The following is a 19,017-nucleotide window of genomic DNA, read 5'->3' on the forward strand; positions in this document are numbered from 1 at the left end:
CTGACATCATCTTTTTGCTTTTGAAGTCTATCTAGATCCCTAGGGGAAAGAAGGGTAAAACAAGGTCGAGGTCAAAAACTGCCCTGTAACAAGGTTACCTCTGGAAGCCAGGCCCGGAGTGGCCTCAGTACCCCAAGGTAGCACCCCCAAACCTACACAGTGGAGCCGCCATCCGCCAAAGCCTCCGTGAGAGGGGCCCATCAGCCTGCCCAGACTTCTGCAGTCAGAGATACACCCTGGGCCTGAGCCCATTTGGGAGGTTCCGGTCTTCCCCAGCCTCACCTGTAGCCTGACGGTGGCCAGGCCCATCCTGCTGACAGGGACTTTTATGCTCTGCCCTACCCTCTCCAGGGCCCCAGCTCTGTACTCAAGCTCAAGGCCAGGGGCTTGGGCAGCACGTGGCAGACCAGCCAATCAGCTCCCGGCTGACACTACTTCATGGGACCAGGAGGTTCTCCCCAACCTCCCACCCAGCCAGAAAGGAGAGAAGCTGGAGTGATCGGACATCGATAAAAATAAAACTGTGGAAGAAGATTTGCAGCAGGTGGACGAAGAACCAAAACAGGTTGCAACATAGAGCATTGCGTCCCGCAACCCCCAAGAGCTACCCACCCCCGGTGCCGGACCGCGTATGTCTGCCTGAACATCTCAGAGACTGGATTCTGTCCTAAGCCAGACACCCAGAAGTGGGTTGAAGACTCTCTATTGCCAGTCGTGCCTCCTGGCCTTTGCAATTCCCAAACCCTTTGAGATGTTTTTACTAAACCTTTCATCACCTGGCTATTTATCCTTTGGGTCTCAACAACTTAACTCCCCAGTGCAAAGTAGAACCCTCCTCATTCTCCCTCACCACGCCCTGCTCTTCCCCTTCATCACGTTTAGCGCACATCTGGGTGATCGTTAGCTAACCACACGAGAAAGCTGCAAGAGGAGGGGTGACGTCTGCTTTATCCTCCCTGATTTGCCAGTGAACTCACTTCAGTCCTCAAACAACTCCATCAAGTAGCCACCGTGACTGCCCATTCCACCAGCTGCGAAAGTTGAGGACCGGCAATGAGCCGTCACGTGGCCGAAGGCCACTCGGCTGGGGAGAGGTGCGGCTGGAACTTGGACCCAGGAAGTCTGATTCTGAAAGCTCTAAACACACTCCCGACACCTACTACATGCACACGCTGGGCCTCAGTATAAAGTGGCCCAAACCACATCTATACTGTACTTACCCCACCTGCCCTCCTATCCTGTTCCCCGGCAACTGAAACATGCTACCCATGACTCCCCAGCACCCAGCCTTGGCTCGGTCTGTACCCTCTGCCTGGGAGGCAGCCTGACTCTGCTCTCCCTTGGCTGGGCTCAGGACTTGACTTGCTGAGCTCGTCTCCTCGTCTGTACACAGGGTGAATAATACATGTAAAGCATGCATGTAAACCATTAGGCACATTTAATATTCCCTTGTATGTACTATTATCACTAACATATTCATACCCCGCCAAAATCTTGAAGGTCTAAATCAACAGTCACAAGCCAGGCCAACTCCAGCTGTCTGGATCCACCCAGAAAAGTGTTTTTGAAAAATTGTATGTAGTTGATGATAATTTTTTAAATTAGAAAAATTTCACATAAAAATCCAGGTGGCTGGATTCTCTTAACGAGAGGATGGCAATACCAGGGCCACATTCCCACGTGACGACAGTTGGCTGGGGCTGAGGGACGCTGTTCTCTTGACTCAGGACATGTGCTCCCCAGGGCACCCTAGTCCCCCCACCTCCCAGGTGTCTCCCTCCCAGCCTGCTGCGTTCATGAATATGACTTCTCTGGCCTTTAGATTCTGACCCCTGGTCCCAGTCTTACCGTCCTTAGAGCCATACTGACATGCCACCTCCTTCAGAAACACCTCGCCGAATCTCCATAACCCTGTGTCTCTTCCTGGTCTTATAACTGTAAGAGCGAACTTGTATTGAGCACTTACGGTGCGCCTGACATTACAACTGTTTTACAATTTGAGTCCTCACAACTGCCCTATAATGCAGGTACTATTATCATCCCTGCTTTACAGATGAGGAAACACAAGCAGAGTTGATTATTCTATTGCCATCCCCACCCCCATCCATTCCCCACCCTCTCTGTACTGCCCCGTGCCTCCAGGAAGCTGACCCTGTGGACCAATTCACTGGAGCTTTCTGGCCTCTGGCTTCTGAATTCAGCCAATGCGAAGCCCCGGCCAGAAACAGGAGGATACGAGGAGATGGGAGTTAGGGTATTTCTTCTCCACTCCCTCACTACTTCTGTACCATGTCTCTGACTGTGGTTAATCCTCCATCTTTATAGCTTCTGCCTGGTCTCCACCCATCGTCAGCTGTGGTTCCTACAGGGATCCAATCTAAAATATCCAACATTTCCTCCCCTGGCCCTTTCTGCCCTAGGGGTGGTAACAGCTTCCCACTCTTGGCAGGGACCATCAGTCCCTGGGTACCTCAACGCCCCATAAAGTATCCCTGAACCCTGCCCATACCTCTGGAAGCTAGTTTCATTTAAACTCTCTGGAGTGCATCTGTTTCCCACTAGACCTCTGGCTGACAGAGGTTCGACACTATGCCCAAGGTCCCACAGTTAGAAAATGGTGCAGCAGGATCTGAACCCAAGACATCGGGTTCCAAAGTTCTCGCACTTTAAGCACCACCCTACACCGCCTGATGTCCTAATCTACTTCTCCTGGTCCTTCACCTGCTTATGGCCTCCTCAAGAGTCCCCTGGGTGACACTTGAGAACCAAGCACTGTGCCTGGACCAATGCAGACCTTCCAGAATCTCTCACTGAGCCCACAGAATACAGTCACTTGATTCCTCTTTATCCTCCCAAGTATTTTTACAAGGGAGAGCCCATCCCCACATTCCTTCTCCCCCCAGATCACAGCACTCACCTCTTTCCTGCTGGCCCCTCACACAGGCCCTTCACACACTTGTCTCCCCTCTGGACAAAGACCACACTCCATAACATGGCTGAGAAGGGCCCCAGGCCCAGGCTGTGACCTCTCTTCAGCCAACTGAACTTCAACCAGCATCTCAAATGAACCACCCTCTTCTCTACAGGGCTTTCTCCCACGTGGCCGGTCGGTTCGGCAAATACTCATGGCTGTTACATGTCCTCTCCCCTTGCCCTGCTCACCACCACCCCTCCCCCCATGCACCTTTGGCCTTAAATCCCAGCTCCTCTGAGACTACCTCTGACCCTGGACCAGATGGTACTTCCTGCTCTAGAGCCCCCAGAGCATCCTCTAACATTCCCTGAACATCGTCTTCATTATTCGAGAGCTACCTTCCCAAACCATGAGCCAATCAAACACGAATATCAATGCAAAGTAAAATATTAGCAAATCAAATACAGCAGCATTTTAAAGCAGCAGCCTATCATGGCAAGGAGGGATTTAACTTAGGAGTGCAAAGAAAGCTGAACACTAGGAAATCTAGTTATGTAATCATGCATACAAATCATACATTATATTAGCAAAGAATCACCAGCTCCATCAACACCCCAACAGCATTTGATAAAATTCAATAATTATTCCTGGTTTTAAAAATCCTAGCAATCCAGGAGATGAAGAAGGCTTTCTTAACTAGATAAACAATGAACATCATACTTAATAGTTATTAAGTAAGTTGAGGAGATTCTAACCAATGCAATAAGATAAGAAAAATAGATGAGAGGCAAAGATGAAAGTTTAGTTCCACTAAACTCCAAGTTCTATGAGGCAGGAACTATGTTCTATTCCTCATAGTTTCTACAACATCCTACCCATGCTCAAATATCTGTAGAATGAACAGCCACCCAGATTAGGTCTGATTCCTATTAAATGTTCTCAAAGCACCCAGCACTTCTCCTTTGAGGCAGAAATTGCAGCTTAGGTTGTGTAATTTGTTTTTAAAAATACTTATCTTTTCCTACTAGAGTGTAAGGTCCATGAAAACCAGGACCATGCTCTACTGACAGAGCAAATGTATACCTGGCCTAAGTACTCAATTTCTATTGCACAGATGCATGAATGACTTGAATAGAATGCATTTACTACATAGTTTCTAAATTATAATAAATGATTTTATCCTACTTCTCAGCCAGAAGATCCGAGGCCCAGAGAAGTGGGGGGGATCCTTCAGCTGATGCCACACCACTGTGAAGCCCACCCACTACCCTGGGATCCTCTGAAAGGCGTCAGCCACACACAAACCGCAGCCCACATGGCTCAACAAGTAAGGAAAGTGCAGCCCAGAGCAAGTCCTCAAAGCCCTCTAAACAAACACACATCCAGGACGCACCCCGGAGGGCAGAGCCGTCTGGTGAGAGCTCCTGTGTGCCGCCCTTCTGGGGCTAAGGATGACTCCAGTGGCGGGATCTGAGGCTTCCCTCGCGAAGCCCCGTGACGGGTACCCACATGGATAAAGAGCCTCCTCTGCTTTCCCGGGAAGTTATCAAAGAATTACTTATGTCTCTGGAAATGCTTGTTTGGAAAAGGTTCTCCAGCCCACCTGGGCTTGGCAGGAGCGGCAGCGTCACCAGGCCTGCCCTCTGGGGAGGGATCAGGCTTTCCCTCCAGCTCCTGAAGGGACTCGGCCATTTTTCATGCACAGAGTCTGAAGCCAGCCATAAAGAAGCAGGCAGCTTCCCAGGATAAACGGAGCACGGTGACATCAAAGCCTGCCTTCCAGATTAAACAACTGAGGCCTTCAGCTCTCTCTGGCGTTTCTTCCAGGATATTCTGGGCTTCTGCCTCAGTTCTCCCTCGGATGGAATGGCAGATATTTTGTTTGTGAGAGGCTGAATTTTTTCCTTCCTCTGGGAGGGGGTGGGGAAGGGAGGGGGGAGAGAGAGCGAGAGGAAGAGAAAGAATGTCTGTGAGAGACAAGAGCCACAAAAAGAACATGCGTGAGTGGAAAAGAGAGCGGTAAGTCAGGGAGGCAGCCGGAAGTGCCCGCTCTGGAATCCAGCGCGCGGCCTAAAACTTCCAAAGCTGTGAACCTACAGCCAGTGAGTGAGGCTGCGAGAACCCCCCGAGCAAGGAGGACTGAGGGGTCCCCGACTCCCCAGCGCCTGCAGATCTCTTTGTGGGCCCCTGCCTCATTGCCCAGAGAGTCAGGCTGCATGCCCCTTCCTCAGACACATCTGCTAAACTGAGGCAGGAGACCCTCCTCCCTCAGGCACAGGTTCACAGCAGTTCTGGGGCAGGATGGGCTCTCTCTGGGATTGGTTTGTCACTGCCTCTTGCCCCCCTGGTTCTTGGGGTGCCTCCCTCTGCCAATGCCACCGCTCAGGCTGCCACATCCCACCACGGCTGGGCTTCTGACCCTCCTCCCCCGCGGGGCAGCAGGGGCTGCCTCTCCACCCAAACAGCTGGAGTAAAGCCCCAAGTCCCTGTGCATGACGCTGCATGCGAATCAGCCCTACAGAGCGCGCTGGTGGCTGCCCGCCTGGCTCCGCCCCACCCACCTGTCCAGAGGGCAAGGTAGCTCACACGTGCCAAGAGCCACTAACATGGGGGGCTTTGCAGAAAGAATGAGCAGCAGAGAGAGTTCCAGACCCCACAGGCTGCAGAGCCGCTTGGAGCCCAGAGTCCCTTCTCAAGGGCCCAACCCAAGCACCACGCATTGTCCATGGACACCAGCGAGTGAGGGGTCTCCCCCAGCTCCCACTGCACAAACCCATCCCCTCTTCCCACACTTTCTCCCTCACTGCCTCAGCTTCTCATGAGTGTTACTGTCTGCCAGTGTGCCTGTGACCACGCTTATTCTTTGTCTCCTTTATTAGACTGGAAGCTACAGGAGGACAGGCACCACAGCTCTGTGATTTGCCACTGTAGCCTCAATGCCCAGCACAGCTAGGGAATCCATAATTAATAACAATTCATTATTGATCATAATTAATTAACAGCTGAGTGTCTGAAAGAAAAGGCCTAATTCCACTCTTCCCTTTATTCCTACTTCCAGCTCCACCTGGCTGGGGAAGAGAACCTGGGGGAGGAAGAGGCAGGGATGGTGACTTAATCTATCTCCATTCATTCATTCAGCAAATATATCATGAGAGCCCACCATGTGCCCCAGGGCTGCCACAAGAAAGATGGACTCCTCAGAAAGTGATTCTTCCATTGCTGACAGCTTAGCCTTGCTGTTTTAAGCCCTCCAAGGGACAGTCTGGCCCCTGAGCCCAGGGGCCCAAGCTTCCTGTTATGAGGAGGAATTCACTCTGTCTATCACCCACCTTCTCTCCTCACTTCTGACACTCCCACTGGGTGAGGGGATGGAACCTTCCCCAAGGTTAGGAGCTTGTGGGACATGCTGAGGTTGTCTCCTGGGTTAGCTTCCCCCTGAGTTTGTGACAGTTTGTACAAGATATGAATGTAATATGGGAACATATGTTTATGTATGACTGATTCACTTTGTTATAAAGCAGAAACTAACACACCATTGTAAAGCAATTATACCCCAATAAAGATGTTAAAAAAAAAAAAAAAAAAAAAGATATGAATGTAGAGGGTCTGTTCCTGAGTTTGAGGGACACAACACACACACAGCCTGACTCGGGGAACCAGTGTCCTTCTCAAAGAAGAAAAGTTTCGAAGGGAGGATAAGGCACTCCTCGAACCTCTACCAGAGACCCCATCACAGAGGTGCATTAAAGCACCCAGAATGACAACCTTGCCCTCCTCCCGCCTTCCTGAGGGATCCAGACCTACCAGAAACAAGAAGCCCCACCTGGCACTCTGCTCAGCTCCAGCTTGTCCCAGCCCTCCTCCCCATTCCCCAGGGGTCCAGAAAGCTGCCAGGTGGGGCTATGAAGCTGGCCTGGGTGCCAGGGGCAGAGGGCACCCTCCGTGGAGAACTCAAAGAAGCCAGCGAGTGGAGGTCCAAACGCCTCCACTGGCCTCAAAGCAAATCATCTTTTAATTCTGAAACACCAAATATTTAATTTATGCTTTACCTCAAATGTCAAGTCCACCTCCCGGCACATAGCTTTGAAACCACGTAAGGAGGCCTAACACTTTCCATATGGTGAAGACATGGGGCCTTTTAATTGTGCCAACTGGTATCATTCAAGGGTAATTCCCCTGGAATCCGGCACTCAGGCAGCAGCTGGGCCAGCCTCCAATCTCATCGCCCAGCTCCATACATCCCCACGGGCTCCAACAGGGCCTGCACCCTCCCAATCTTCCCTAAACATCAAAATGCACTAGGTGCCCCCTAATCAAATTACCAAACCGCCTGGCAGCCACCTTTGATCCAGAGGCAGACTTGCCTGCCCCGAAGCTCTCAGCCTGTTTCTTCAGGCGGCTCTGCCATAAAAGAACAAAAGGACCAAACTGGGGGGTGGGGGAGGGGAGGGTCTTAAATCCAGTTGTACACATTCATATATGCACACGTGTGCACACGCTGCAGGAGCGTACACAGACGGCTTCTCTGAGTGTTCTCCCATCAACATCTCTGCGTCCATTACGCTACTCCATCCATCTACTAAACTTGTTAACTTCACCCATTATATTTTCCAGAGCCAACATTTCCAGTTGGTTTTCTTTTGTAACTGCCTGTTGCTGCTTCGTGTTTCTAATATTGTCCTTTATCTCTGAGATTATTATGCTTATTTTAATTTCTAATTGTTTAGCATATTGTTGTCTGGCATACAAACTGTTCACGTATCAGTCATCTTCTGCAGTACTTGTACAGGTCACATTTCTCATTATTTTTCTCTGCCAAGCTCATATTCCCTTGAAGTTCAGCATGTACCCACTGAAAGGGCAGAAGCCCTAGCCTGTGTCCCTCCAAGTAAGGCTACAGAGTATGGGGGAGGGGGAGCCTCTGGTTTCATAATATGGGCCCCCATCTCCACCTCTCCCAGGGCCTCAGGGACCTGCCAGTACTTTTCTCCCCACGTTCTACTTTCAGTGAAGAGTTATCTGCCAGAACCCTGCCAGGGATGAGCATGTTATTACACCCATTTTGCAGATGAGCTAAGTAAGGTAGACAAAGGTAAAACGGCTTATACAAGGTGACAAGCTATTGTGGCCGAGACTGACCTCATTTAGTTTTGTATTTGGGAGGGCAGGCATGGGTTAAATTGCCGGTGAGGTCACCCTCTCATATCCCAGGATCTTGCATGAAACTCAGACCCAATTTAAACATTTACTAAGCTACTCAGGCTCCCTCAGAGAGGAAGAGGGCAAGCAGGGGCCCCTCATGCTTCTGCCTGCCCCACAACCTGCCTCATCCCAAAGTACTCGGCAGCCGGCCAGGGTGCCACCTCTCAGGAATGAATAAGTGCGACCCCCTCCAGGCAGATGTTCTCGTGTGGAACTTTACCACACATGGTTTCCACTGTCCTAGAAAGTACTCCAGAATGGGAGAAAACCAGAGTCCACACCAGCCGGCTGGCAACTTTACAGGGTTATGAGGAGGATTAAGATAATGTAAGCAAAGTGCTTGACACACACAGGCGCTTAATAAATAGTAGTTATTGGTGCAGTAAAAATGCTGGTTGGATGAGCCATGAATGTGCCCCCCGCCACTTTGGTGAAAGGCCGGGTGACCGAGTGGACACAGAGGCCAACCCCAGGACGGGTCTGGGGCTGGTGAGGGGACCTCTGCCAGTCCTTGGAACTCAGCACACTTTGGAGCCCACGCCCTCCTACATCCTGATGAGATAATGGAAGAACCTGGAGCCACCCTTTCCGTGCCACTGGAAATCACAGAAATTAAACAGACCGGGGGGTGCCTACTGCTATCCTGTTCAGTATCTCAACATTTCCCAAATGTGGGGCATTCCGTTCTCATTCACAATTTTGACCAGTTGTACTTAATATTTTTCTCAGAATTGACTTTAGACTATCTCTTTCCACTTAGCTTCCTCCTAAGCAATAATATCTGCGAATTCAAGGGTTTTATGTCCCAGTTATTTATATTTTTCTGGTTAAAAAAAAATGTAACTCTTAAGATAAGAAATATTCCTCCAGGTACCACTTGAAATCACCTCACAGGCCTCCACGGTGCAGCCCCACACCCTGGGCTCACCCTGACTTATCCCTGGGCCATCCCCACCTCTGCAGGCTCAGGAGTGAGGCCAGCGGTGGTGGGAACCCAGGCATCCAGGTCCCAGTCACCAAGCACAACTCTCAAGGCAGCAGAGATTCCCTCCCCTTAATATGTTGGATGGCAGGTCCCGCGCTCCACCACCCAACATATGTCATGCTGATGGCTCTGTGTCTCACATCTTCAAAAGTGCTTTGAACAAACACTAATGACCCCTCAGCATTTCTCTGAGAGAGGGGGCTGGGAAAGGAGGAGGCAAGCACCATCCCATGCTGTCCTCAGATGGGGGAAGAAACCAGGCAACAAAATTCCGTGACTTTACCAAAGCCACAGTCCTAAGCTGGGGCCCCCTCCCTCCCCTCCCTCATTTCCCCCAATGGCAACTTTTACTGGCTCACATTCCTCTTGCTGGGAACACTACTATTTAATTAAAAACGACAGACTTTTGTTTTCCTCTCCTTCCTTCCTCCTCCCTCCCATCCTCCAGGACTGGATGCCAAGGAGACCTACCAAAAACATGCGGGTAACATTTGTTATGGCTTTGAAGATAAAAGCCAATTGAAGTAAGCCCTCGCTGCATTTCAAGTTTCCCCTAAAGCATGGAGCAAGCTCCCTGGCAGTTTAGGAAAGAAAAAAAAAGCAGGGGGGACTGCAAATAAATGTCATTCTGCAGGAATACTTTGTAAAAATAAACAGGCTGAAAAAACCCAAAACTTGATTAATGGAAATCCACTCAGTTGGCCTCTGTCTTCAGCTGCAAATGCATTTGTTCATATGGCTAAATCGGATCATTTTCATTGGGCTTTAAATACATAAGGAGATCAAAAACTAGAAATGGTGGGGGCTGAAAGGGAAGTTTGGAGTTCTGTTTTTAAAGGGCCCCAGATGCAGTGCCCCCGCCCACCGAGTTTTGGCCTTTCCCGGGGTCCAGCAGCTCCAATTCTAACCCAGCCAACAGATGAAGAGAAATGGAGAAGAGAAGGCCCCCAGCTCAGCAGTGGCAGTGGAGGAGGAGATGGGAGCTTCTTCCAGATGCAGGGGTTATTTCATACGTGCACAAGAGTCGACTCTATCCACAGGCTCACCTCCTCCAACTGGCTGCACCCAGTCCAGGTCCCACCACCAAATACACACACACACACACACACAGCTGAAAAGTCCACTGGCCCCTCCCCAGCCCATGGACAAGACCAAAGAACTAACCAGACCTGAGACTCAGTCTGTTCTCCTCTAAGTTAAAAAAAAAAAAAATTAAATGTCACATCAAAAAGTTGATTCATCCTTTGATCCTTGGCTTGCTCGAGTTCCACGCAGACCATCTGAAAGCCCTGTGCAGAGTTCTGGAGCCCATAGGACATCTGTGAACACCAGTGCCAGGCCAGGAGCTGAGGCTGGACTCACTCACTCCCCTGTCACATCTACTGCTCCCCTAGGAACAACTCCAACCTCAGGGACCCACTGGGGGAGGGCCAGGGGTAGGCCCAGGCTACAGCAGAATGAGGCCCTCTCTCTCCTTGTGGGCCAAGCCAAGGGGTCTCCCAGATCTCAGTACCCCCCAAGTTCTGCCCGCCACCAGATCACAGCCGGCTCTACTGGGGCTGCAGGACAGATAGTACTGATGAATGTCACACACTTGGAACACATCAGAGGCCGGCACGGTCCTGCCTTCCACCCAGACACCCCCAGATGCCTTCCCACTTCCCTAGCCCCAACTCCAAATCCACCTTTGAGCGCTGGCCACAGAAACAAGGTAGAAGTCAGAGCAGGCCCCCAGATCCCTCCAGCGCAGACAACCTTCCCCATCAACTGGACCTGCACCACCACATCACCTAGGACATTCCCCCCACACACACGGCAGCCCTCTGCCCCCAACTGAACAGGAGACTGCCACCTGTGTCACCAATAAGGTTCCCCAAGGCAGGGGGTGTACAGGGTCATATTGGTGGGTCAGGGGCAGCTGAGAAGGGATTTCTGGACTTAGAAGCTGCGCCAAGAGGGTGCTAAAAGTTGGGGTTCGGGGGGTAGGTATGGAGAAGCATCTCTGAGGTTGAAAGGGACGTAGGTGGGGATCGTACCCGCGTTCCTCTGCCAACGGTGCCAGCCGCCCGCAGCTGTCGGGATCCGGAGCTGCCACCCGGGCAGCGCTGCCTCCCGATCCACTCCTCAATGCCTTTCCGAGCCCAGGCGGCGCTCGCAGCGAAGCTGTCACCTGAGGCGGGGACGACACGAAGCCCCTGAGTCTGGCCCCTAGGCTGAAAGTTACCCGAGAGAGGAGAGAAAGAGTGGGCGAGGCAGAGGCAGCAGGGACCCGGAGGGTGTTGGGAGCCGCGCACAATCCGAGAGAAGGACGCAGGTAATCAGGAGAAGGGAGTTCAGCGAAGCCGCAAGAGCGGGGATCCAGAGGGGAGCCAAGGGGGAAGCAGGACCCCAGGAAGACGCGTCTGGGGATCAGAAGAGCGAGCGCCAGAGGCCAGGACTGAGGAGGGGAGGGATGAACACGGGGTGAGGGGAAGAGGGGAACTGAGCGTCGGGAGAGGGGGCGCAGAAGCCAAGATCTCGGGAGAGGGGGCTGAGGGCCAGAAAGAGAGGGCGCAGGCTCTTGGAGAAGGGGCTTAGGAGCCTGCAAAGGGGGTGCAGTGAGTGCGGGGTCGGGGTACCGCAACAGGAGGGGTTGAGAGTCAGAAGAGAGAGCACAGGATAGCGGGGAGGGGGTAGGATGGACAGAGGAGGGGACACAAAGTCCGCTCCAAGGAGAGGGTTTGTGGGACTGGTGACTGGAGTAGCGGGTGGGGGTGGCCCTGGTAATAAGATCCGCGGGCTAGGCCATTCCGCCGCCGTCCGCGGTGCTTCCCAGTCTATCCCCCCCGGTCCGTGCCCCGCGCGCCCCTACCTTCCGGGCTCTCCCTGCGCTTGCACACGGCGGCTGCAGGCACATCGCGCGCGGCGGCGGCGGGAGCCGGAAAGAAAGGAGAGGCAGAGAGTTAGCAATCGCGGGGGCGAGGGCGGCGGGGACCAGGGGGCCGGCACGCGGGCGGGGACACTGACCCGGCTTGGAGTGAAGTTTCCCCATGCTGGGGGCGCTGCGGAAGGGGGCGTCCCTAAGCCATGCGCCCGGCCCGCGGGCCCTGCGGCTCGCCGCGCCGCGCCTCGCTCTCCTCCTCCTGGAGCAGCCCCGAAGCCGAGCGGATCCTGAAAGGTCGCCGCGACACGATCCTGCCGCCGTCGCCGCGGCCGGACTGACGCCCGGGCGCGCCGAACCCCTAGCCCGCCGCCGCAGCCTGCGCCTCCCCGCGCGCCCATTGGCCGGGCGCGGCGCATCAAAGGCGAGGCGGGCCGCGGAGGGAGAAGTCTGGGGGCGGGGCCGGCGGGCTGGGGGCGGGGCGTGGAGAGGCGCTGCAGGGCTGGACACAGCGCCCCCCTCCAGGCTGCGGTCTCTGACCCGGGCCAGGGGCTGGGGACCCGGGACTGGGGACCGGGGGTGGGGGGTGATGGGAGGCGGAGGAGCTCTGGCCAGGAGGAGTATTGGAACAGACACCCTCTTGGGTCCTGCCCGCTCTGCAATAACCGCTCCTCTGGCTCACGGGGCTGTGCGTTCCCTCCGCTCTATTTTTCCTGGCAGCGGACAGGAGGACTCAGCGGCTCCACTTTACAGGTGATGAAACTGAGGTCGGAGAAGAGACGCTGCTTGGAGCGCCCGCAGCGTTGCCCCTTCCGTTGCACGATCGGACTTTTGCAGAAAGTGTCCGCTTATTACCCGCCCCGTGCCCGCCCACCTTCTCCTCCGACTCTCTACGTTTTGATTTGGTTGTGCAGGAGAAGCCTCCACTGCACCTCCGGCCAGCTGTGGACCCAGCCAACTCCCGGCGGCTACAAGTGTCCGAAAGCCACAAGTTGCCAGCCAATCGCTGTCCCCGCATCCCGGGGCCCGTGGGTGCCCGCCGGGGGTCGGGGCGCGCTGCCAGCTGTGCAGCCCGGAAGGGGGTAACCGCTGGGTCTTTGATCTTCCTTGGTTTCCGCTCCCCGCTGCAGTTCGCCAGACCAAGGGCTTGTTTGTTTTGTCTGGGGAGGTCTCTGCGGAGGGGAGGGCGACATCAAGGGGTTCCACTCCACCTTTGTGGTTCTCAGAGAGAACGCCTGCTCTTCTAGGGACGCTGTGGGCCTGTTAAGTTCTTCCTGGTACTCGGTAGCCTAGGCGTGGGAAAAGAAAACTCTGTGCTAGGACTGAATTCTCTGTGTGAGCCTCAGTTTTATGGTCTGTAAAATGGAGGCTCAATTCTGCCCTTCTTGCCAACTCCTTAGAGGGGCACTGCCGAAAAGGAAGATAATGTGAGCAACATACGTAATTTCCAAATTTCCTAGTAGCCACATTTTTTTTTAAAAGTCAAAAAGAAACATTAAACTTATTTTAATATATTTTCTTTAACTTGATATATCAAAAACGCTTTAATTTCAACTTATAGTGAGATATTGTACATTCTTTGTTTTGCACTGTTTAAAACCTGGTGTGTATTTTACATTTAGAGCACATCTCAACACAGACGAGCCACATTTCAAGTGACCAATAGCCATGGGTGATTGGTGGCTACTGTATTGGACATCATAACTCTGGAGCACATACATGTCTCAAAAGGATATTGGGAACTGCGTGGCCCTCCAGAGTCATAAATCCCTTCACCCAACAGTGTCTTACTTCCTTTCTCCAAACTTGCTTTCTACACACCCATTTGTGTGGAAATGAAGGCTAATCTTATAAGCAGGTACATTAACGCTCATAGCAGGCTGGTTTCATTTGAGGAGTGCTGGGACCCCCCAAAACATTATTATTGTCCATTTTATATTGCAGTTCTCTATTCAGTACCTACTGTGTGTCAGCCATTGTCCTAAGTCATGTATAACTCTTACAACCACTGTTTGATGCAGGCTCGTACTTATTCTACAAAGGAGGGAACTACTAGGCTCAGAGAGGTGAAGTCACGTGCCCAAGGTCACACAGCTAGGCAATGACCTGATTAGGAACTGAACCCAAGCCCCTTGATTCCATTGCCCATGTTGTTTTTACTACACCAGGTTGTCCCAACACTGTCCAAACTTAACATTCCACCATTAGAGAGAGACTCACCCATCTGGAAACAAATACTGATTCAGTGCCAGCTGTGTGCCAAGCACTGTTTTAGGCACTTAAGATATATCAGTGAACAAAACAAACAATCCCCACTCTCATGGATCTAGCACTCTACTGGGAGGAAGACAGAGAAGAAACAAGAAACATAATTGAACGGGCAAACAGTATGGTAAGTGAGAAGGCATCACCAGCTATAGCAGTGGTTCTCAGCTGTGGGCAGTTTTGCACTTTGGTGGACATTTGGCAATGTCTGAAGGCATCTAGCAAGTAGAGGCTAGGGTTGCTGCTAAACATCCTACAATGCACAGGACAGCCACCCAAAACAAAGAGTGGTCCAGCCCCAGGTGTCAATAGTGCCAAAGTGAGAACCCCTGAGCTGCAGGAAAATGGAAAAGCAGAGCAGGATGATAGGGACCAGAAGTAGGAGGGAGGTGGGGGGCTCTGTGTGTCTGAGTTCCAGTAGGAGCTTTCCTGCAGACCCCTCCAAAGGAAATGGAATTCGGTTGGGGGTGCTCTCTGTCTCTCTCACCCCCGCCCTCCGCCAGCGCCAGGGTGCATCTAAATCAAAGCAAAACTCTGAGCGGTCTTTCTCACAGTGCTCAGAAAGTTGGTTACTTCCTTAAACCGGTCATGGCTTTCTTCTTGCATGAGAAAAAAGTATCCCCTCTTCCCCTTGGGAATTTCTTTTTACAGTTCAAAAAGAGATAAAAGCAAGAACTAAAACTGCAGTTACCATTTTAAGTCTTGGGGGAAGTAAATCCCAAATGTCCAGCCCAGACGCAAAGGCCCCCCTCCACCTTCAGCCTGGCCCTTCCCAGTCCAGCAGGCGCCTGGGACTTCGCTGCTATTGGAATCGTGACACGCCCACCCCCCACCAACCTGGCCCTGGGGGGAGACACAGGAGAGGTGGGCCTGGTGGTAAAACCTCAGCCTGTCCAGGCCTCTGAGGAGGGGCTCCCCAGGGGCCACCAACCCACTGTCCACCTGGGGTGGCTATTCGGCCTTTGCTGTTTTCCTGCCGCACCACTCACTGTCTTTTTATGTGTTTTAATAATTTATCTGGCCCACTTCTTGGGCTGTATACTTACAGTGACACATCTTTTTCTTTGAAGATTTCCCATCCTGTAGGGGAGGAGAATGGGGAAGGAAGGCAAGGAAGAGATAAGAGAGAGATTATAACAGAAACGGGTTTCATGGGGCTTGAGATTTAGCAAGGCTGGTTTAGGTGAAATCTGTTAGACGTGGAGTTGGGAGGTTTAAAAAAAAAAAAAAATCAACCTGGTTGGCTGCCCCACACTTGCCCGCAAGATAAGCCATCTGCTCTGGCCCCCTTCAAATGCCACTTCCTAGAGGAAGCCCTCCTTGACCTTCCCATCTGAAGAATTCTGACCACTCTGAAAGAGCCAAGGTCCCCTCCCCTCTCTCTCCACTTGGCACTCCTTATTTTTTAAGGAGGGAGCTAGATTTCCCTCCTAGAGTTTGGGCTCCTTGAGGTGGGGTCTTGTCTGACTCACACCTCTAGATGCAGTACCCAGCATTGCCCATAGGAGGTGCTCTATATGAAACGAGAGGAACCGGCCCAGTCCCATCTCTACCCTGTGACGTGTTGTGATCAGTAAGAGGGTGGGAGGGCTTCCAAGAGTATGATCTGGGGTATACTGAAGAAATAATGAATGCCCAAATTTTGCTGGTTCCCCCTAGGTCCCGGGCGTTGCTTCATTCCACAGGTCCCTGGTGAGTTTTGGCATTGCTAAGTGCCAAACCTGGTTTGGGTGAGAAGAGGAGAGTTCAACTATCCTGCATGAAAAAGTCACAAGAACTTTCAAGACGGCAACCGGGAAAGGGAAGGGAAGAGTGGCAAGGGAAAGCGTATGAGTAGAGAGTGACGAATATAAGTGCCTAAGAAGGGGCAATCCAGTGATGTAGGGGCAGCCAATTCATTTTCAGGACAGTGAAATGTGGGCAGTTGTCACTTGCCCTGCTTTGTTCTGTAATCGCCCTTCATCCCTCCAAATCTTGGCAAAATCCTAACCACGTCTTTGGGGTAGTGGCAGAGGACAGAATGAAGGAACCAGAAAGACAGCCCAACATAGATCCTTCGTAGGGCAACAGGTCACAGTCTTCCGAGTGGACATGTTCATCAGCAGGAAAAGAGGGGAGCAAGAGGCAGCCGGGAGGAACGCCAGCCCCAGCATCAGTCCTTGGAGATGAGGTGGGGGGAGGCTGGGCTTCCCCCAGGACAAGGGGTAGGGTCCTCAAGCCACTCTGTTCAGGTGTTAGAGGAAAGACTCCCCGAAGACAGCTACTTGAGCCTAAATGAATTGAATTTTTGTGCCGCCAACACATCCCAGGTCAAGGGTGTCTCAGCAAGTTCAGAATGCAGGCTTCCCAGGTGACCTCTAAGGAGGGAGACAGCCAGCCCGGCCTTATCCTGTCCCTGCTCTCCTCCAGTCCCTGCCTCTCTGCTGCTCTCCAGGCTCCTCTGAGAAGCCCTTCCAGTCACAGCACCACTCTGTCTACTTCTCAACGTCTTTCGCAAAAGGGAGAAAGAAACTCCCATCTTTTTAAGGCTTTGTTTTTCAGTTACCATCTGGGCCTAACCACCCAGATGCACACAGTCTGCACATCCACAAAATAGAAGGAAGTGTCCAGCACTATTCACTATTTGCTGAAATGGGTTCCAGTGAACACCATAATTCCAGTGAGATGCTCTTATTGTGTGAAAGAAAGGGCTCCGTAGGAAACTTTGGGCAGCCCTGGCCTAGCAAAGGGAGACAGGTTCCTTTTCTGCAGGACTTGTCAGAACCTTCAGTGAGTAGCGAAGCTCTGTGATTCTCCAAGAGGAAGGCATCCTAAGGAGTGTTTTTCAAACGCGCTGGACCGGGGAATCCTTTATAAGAGGTGCAAGTGAAAACAGATGTTCATGCAACATACTTTGGAAAGTGCTGGATTAGGTGGCTTCTAAGTTTCCTTCTAATCTGAAATTCCAAGTACTAAATCCGGGGACCTAGCCTAGGAGGGTGACAGGAAGGAAAGTTCACTGGGGACAAAGCCAGTGCGGGGAGGCTCCCTGAAGGAGTACACCCGCGTGTTTATGATGTGCATTTAACATGTCTCAGAACGCGCACATCCACCTCCAGGCCTCTGAGCAATCAGACACCTCCCATGCATGAGGCTCCACGTGGGGCTTCTTAAGGCCAAAGCGCAAGGCAAGAAGGAAAAGCATCACTGTTACAAAGCTCATGGTCAGTTTGCCTGCCTCACCTGCTTTCCCTTCAAGCTTAGCCTCCCCTTCCCCCTCCTCCTCCTCGGTCCCCACCACCACCACCACGTTCTCCTTCCATCCCACAGAGCACCGCTTCATGGTGGCCCTGCTGCCATGTTGGTACCACATGACCTCTTCATTCCCTGGCCACAGCTGATTGGATGCCTGACCCATGAGCCTGACCAATCAGGATCTTTTTGCAGAATTTGAAGGGCAAGGCCCAGGGCCTGGGGTCTGTTTGCTGGTGGTCTCTGAAGCTGAAGGGCTCCGTAATGCCAGAGGCTGGAGCAGCTGCCGGGGAGTCCATGTGGGCTGATGAACAAGCAGAAAGAAGCAGGAGTAGAAGCAGTCAGGGACGGGCAGAGACAGTCAACCAGGTGGAGAGAGATGCACAGACAGACAGACACACAGACCGTCTTGGTCCCTGATACTACCTGTTCCCAGCTCCTAGCCTTGTTAGTTCTGCCTTGTATGTTCTGTTCTGATCTTGGGTCCCTGAGAGACCCTTGGTCCCTCTGTTTTAGGCTGGGGTCAAAGAACCAAGATGAAGGTTCCCTGGAATTTAATAGGCATATGAATCCCCTGGGATCGTGTTAAAATGCAGTCTGGGGCGGGACCTGAGAATCTGCATTTCTAACAACCTCCCAGATTAGACTGATGCTCCTGGTCTGTAGACTGCATTCGAGGCTCTAGAAAGTGAAGGCTTCTCAGCAGCTACTAGGGTTATAGAACTTGCTTCTTCATTGAGTAAGTAGCAGTACTGGGCAGGAGAAGGAGAGACAGACGTCAGGGAGGAGGGACCTGAGAAATAAAGGTGTTCTCTTTTATTAATTAAGTCATTCAACAAAGATTTGTTGAGGGCCTAATTTACACTACGCTGTTATGTTACCAAAACAGACAAAAATAAGTTAGTGAAATATACGGTGTGTCTATGGGAAAAATCATGTAAGAAAGAGGGAGATGAAACACCAGGGGAGGGGTTGCAATTTTAGGTAGAGGGGTCAGAGGGTAGCCTCTGAGCAAAAATGTGAAAATGAGGAAAGGAACCATAAGGACGCCAGGGGAAAGCAGGTCCAGGCAGGGGGAGCAGCAAGTGCAAAGGTCCTGAGGTGGGGACATGCCAGGAATATTTGGGGAACAAGGAGGCCAGTGGCTCTGAAGCAGAGAAAGTGAGGGGGAGGGGAAGATGAGGTTGGGAAGTGACGAGGTAGATCATAAGAACCCTGTGGGCCTTGGCCAGGGCCTCAGCTTTACTGGAGGGAGATAGGCGCCATTAGAGGATTGTGACCGGGAGTGAAGGGGCTGCTGGGTTGAGAGCAGAGTGTGGATGTGGGGCTGGTGGCAGGAGACCAGGCAGAGGCAAGGAGACCAGTCAAGAGGAGATGGCAGCAGCCCTGGCAAGACGTGATGGTGGCTTAGACCAGGGTGATGGCAGTGGAGGAGGTGAGAGGTCGGAGGCTGAATGCATTTGGAAGTTAGTGGCAACAAGGAGCTAATACACTGGCATGGGGTGGGAAAGAAAGAGCAGAGTTAAGGAAGTTGCCAAAATCATTGGCCTGAGCCACTGG

At 52.2% G+C, this 19,017-nt stretch overlaps 1 protein-coding gene across 1 annotated transcript in view; it reads right to left on the reverse strand.

The window, feature by feature from the left end:
- Window positions 1-12,132, reverse strand: part of NKD1 (NKD inhibitor of WNT signaling pathway 1) — a gene marked incomplete at both ends in the record, with an annotated part of 85,390 nt that extends 73,258 nt beyond the window's left edge. The window contains 3 exons of the mRNA XM_082863588.1: window positions 11,138-11,271; window positions 11,953-11,985; window positions 12,108-12,132. Coding sequence (XP_082719714.1) covers window positions 11,138-11,271; window positions 11,953-11,985; window positions 12,108-12,132 — 192 coding nt within the window. The remainder of the gene's footprint in view (window positions 1-11,137; window positions 11,272-11,952; window positions 11,986-12,107) is intronic.
- Window positions 12,133-19,017: the final 6,885 nt, after the last annotated feature.

Source organism: Leucopleurus acutus (genome assembly GCF_964270905.1).
Source record: "Leucopleurus acutus genome assembly, chromosome: 20".
Lineage (NCBI taxonomy): Eukaryota > Metazoa > Chordata > Mammalia > Artiodactyla > Delphinidae > Leucopleurus > Leucopleurus acutus.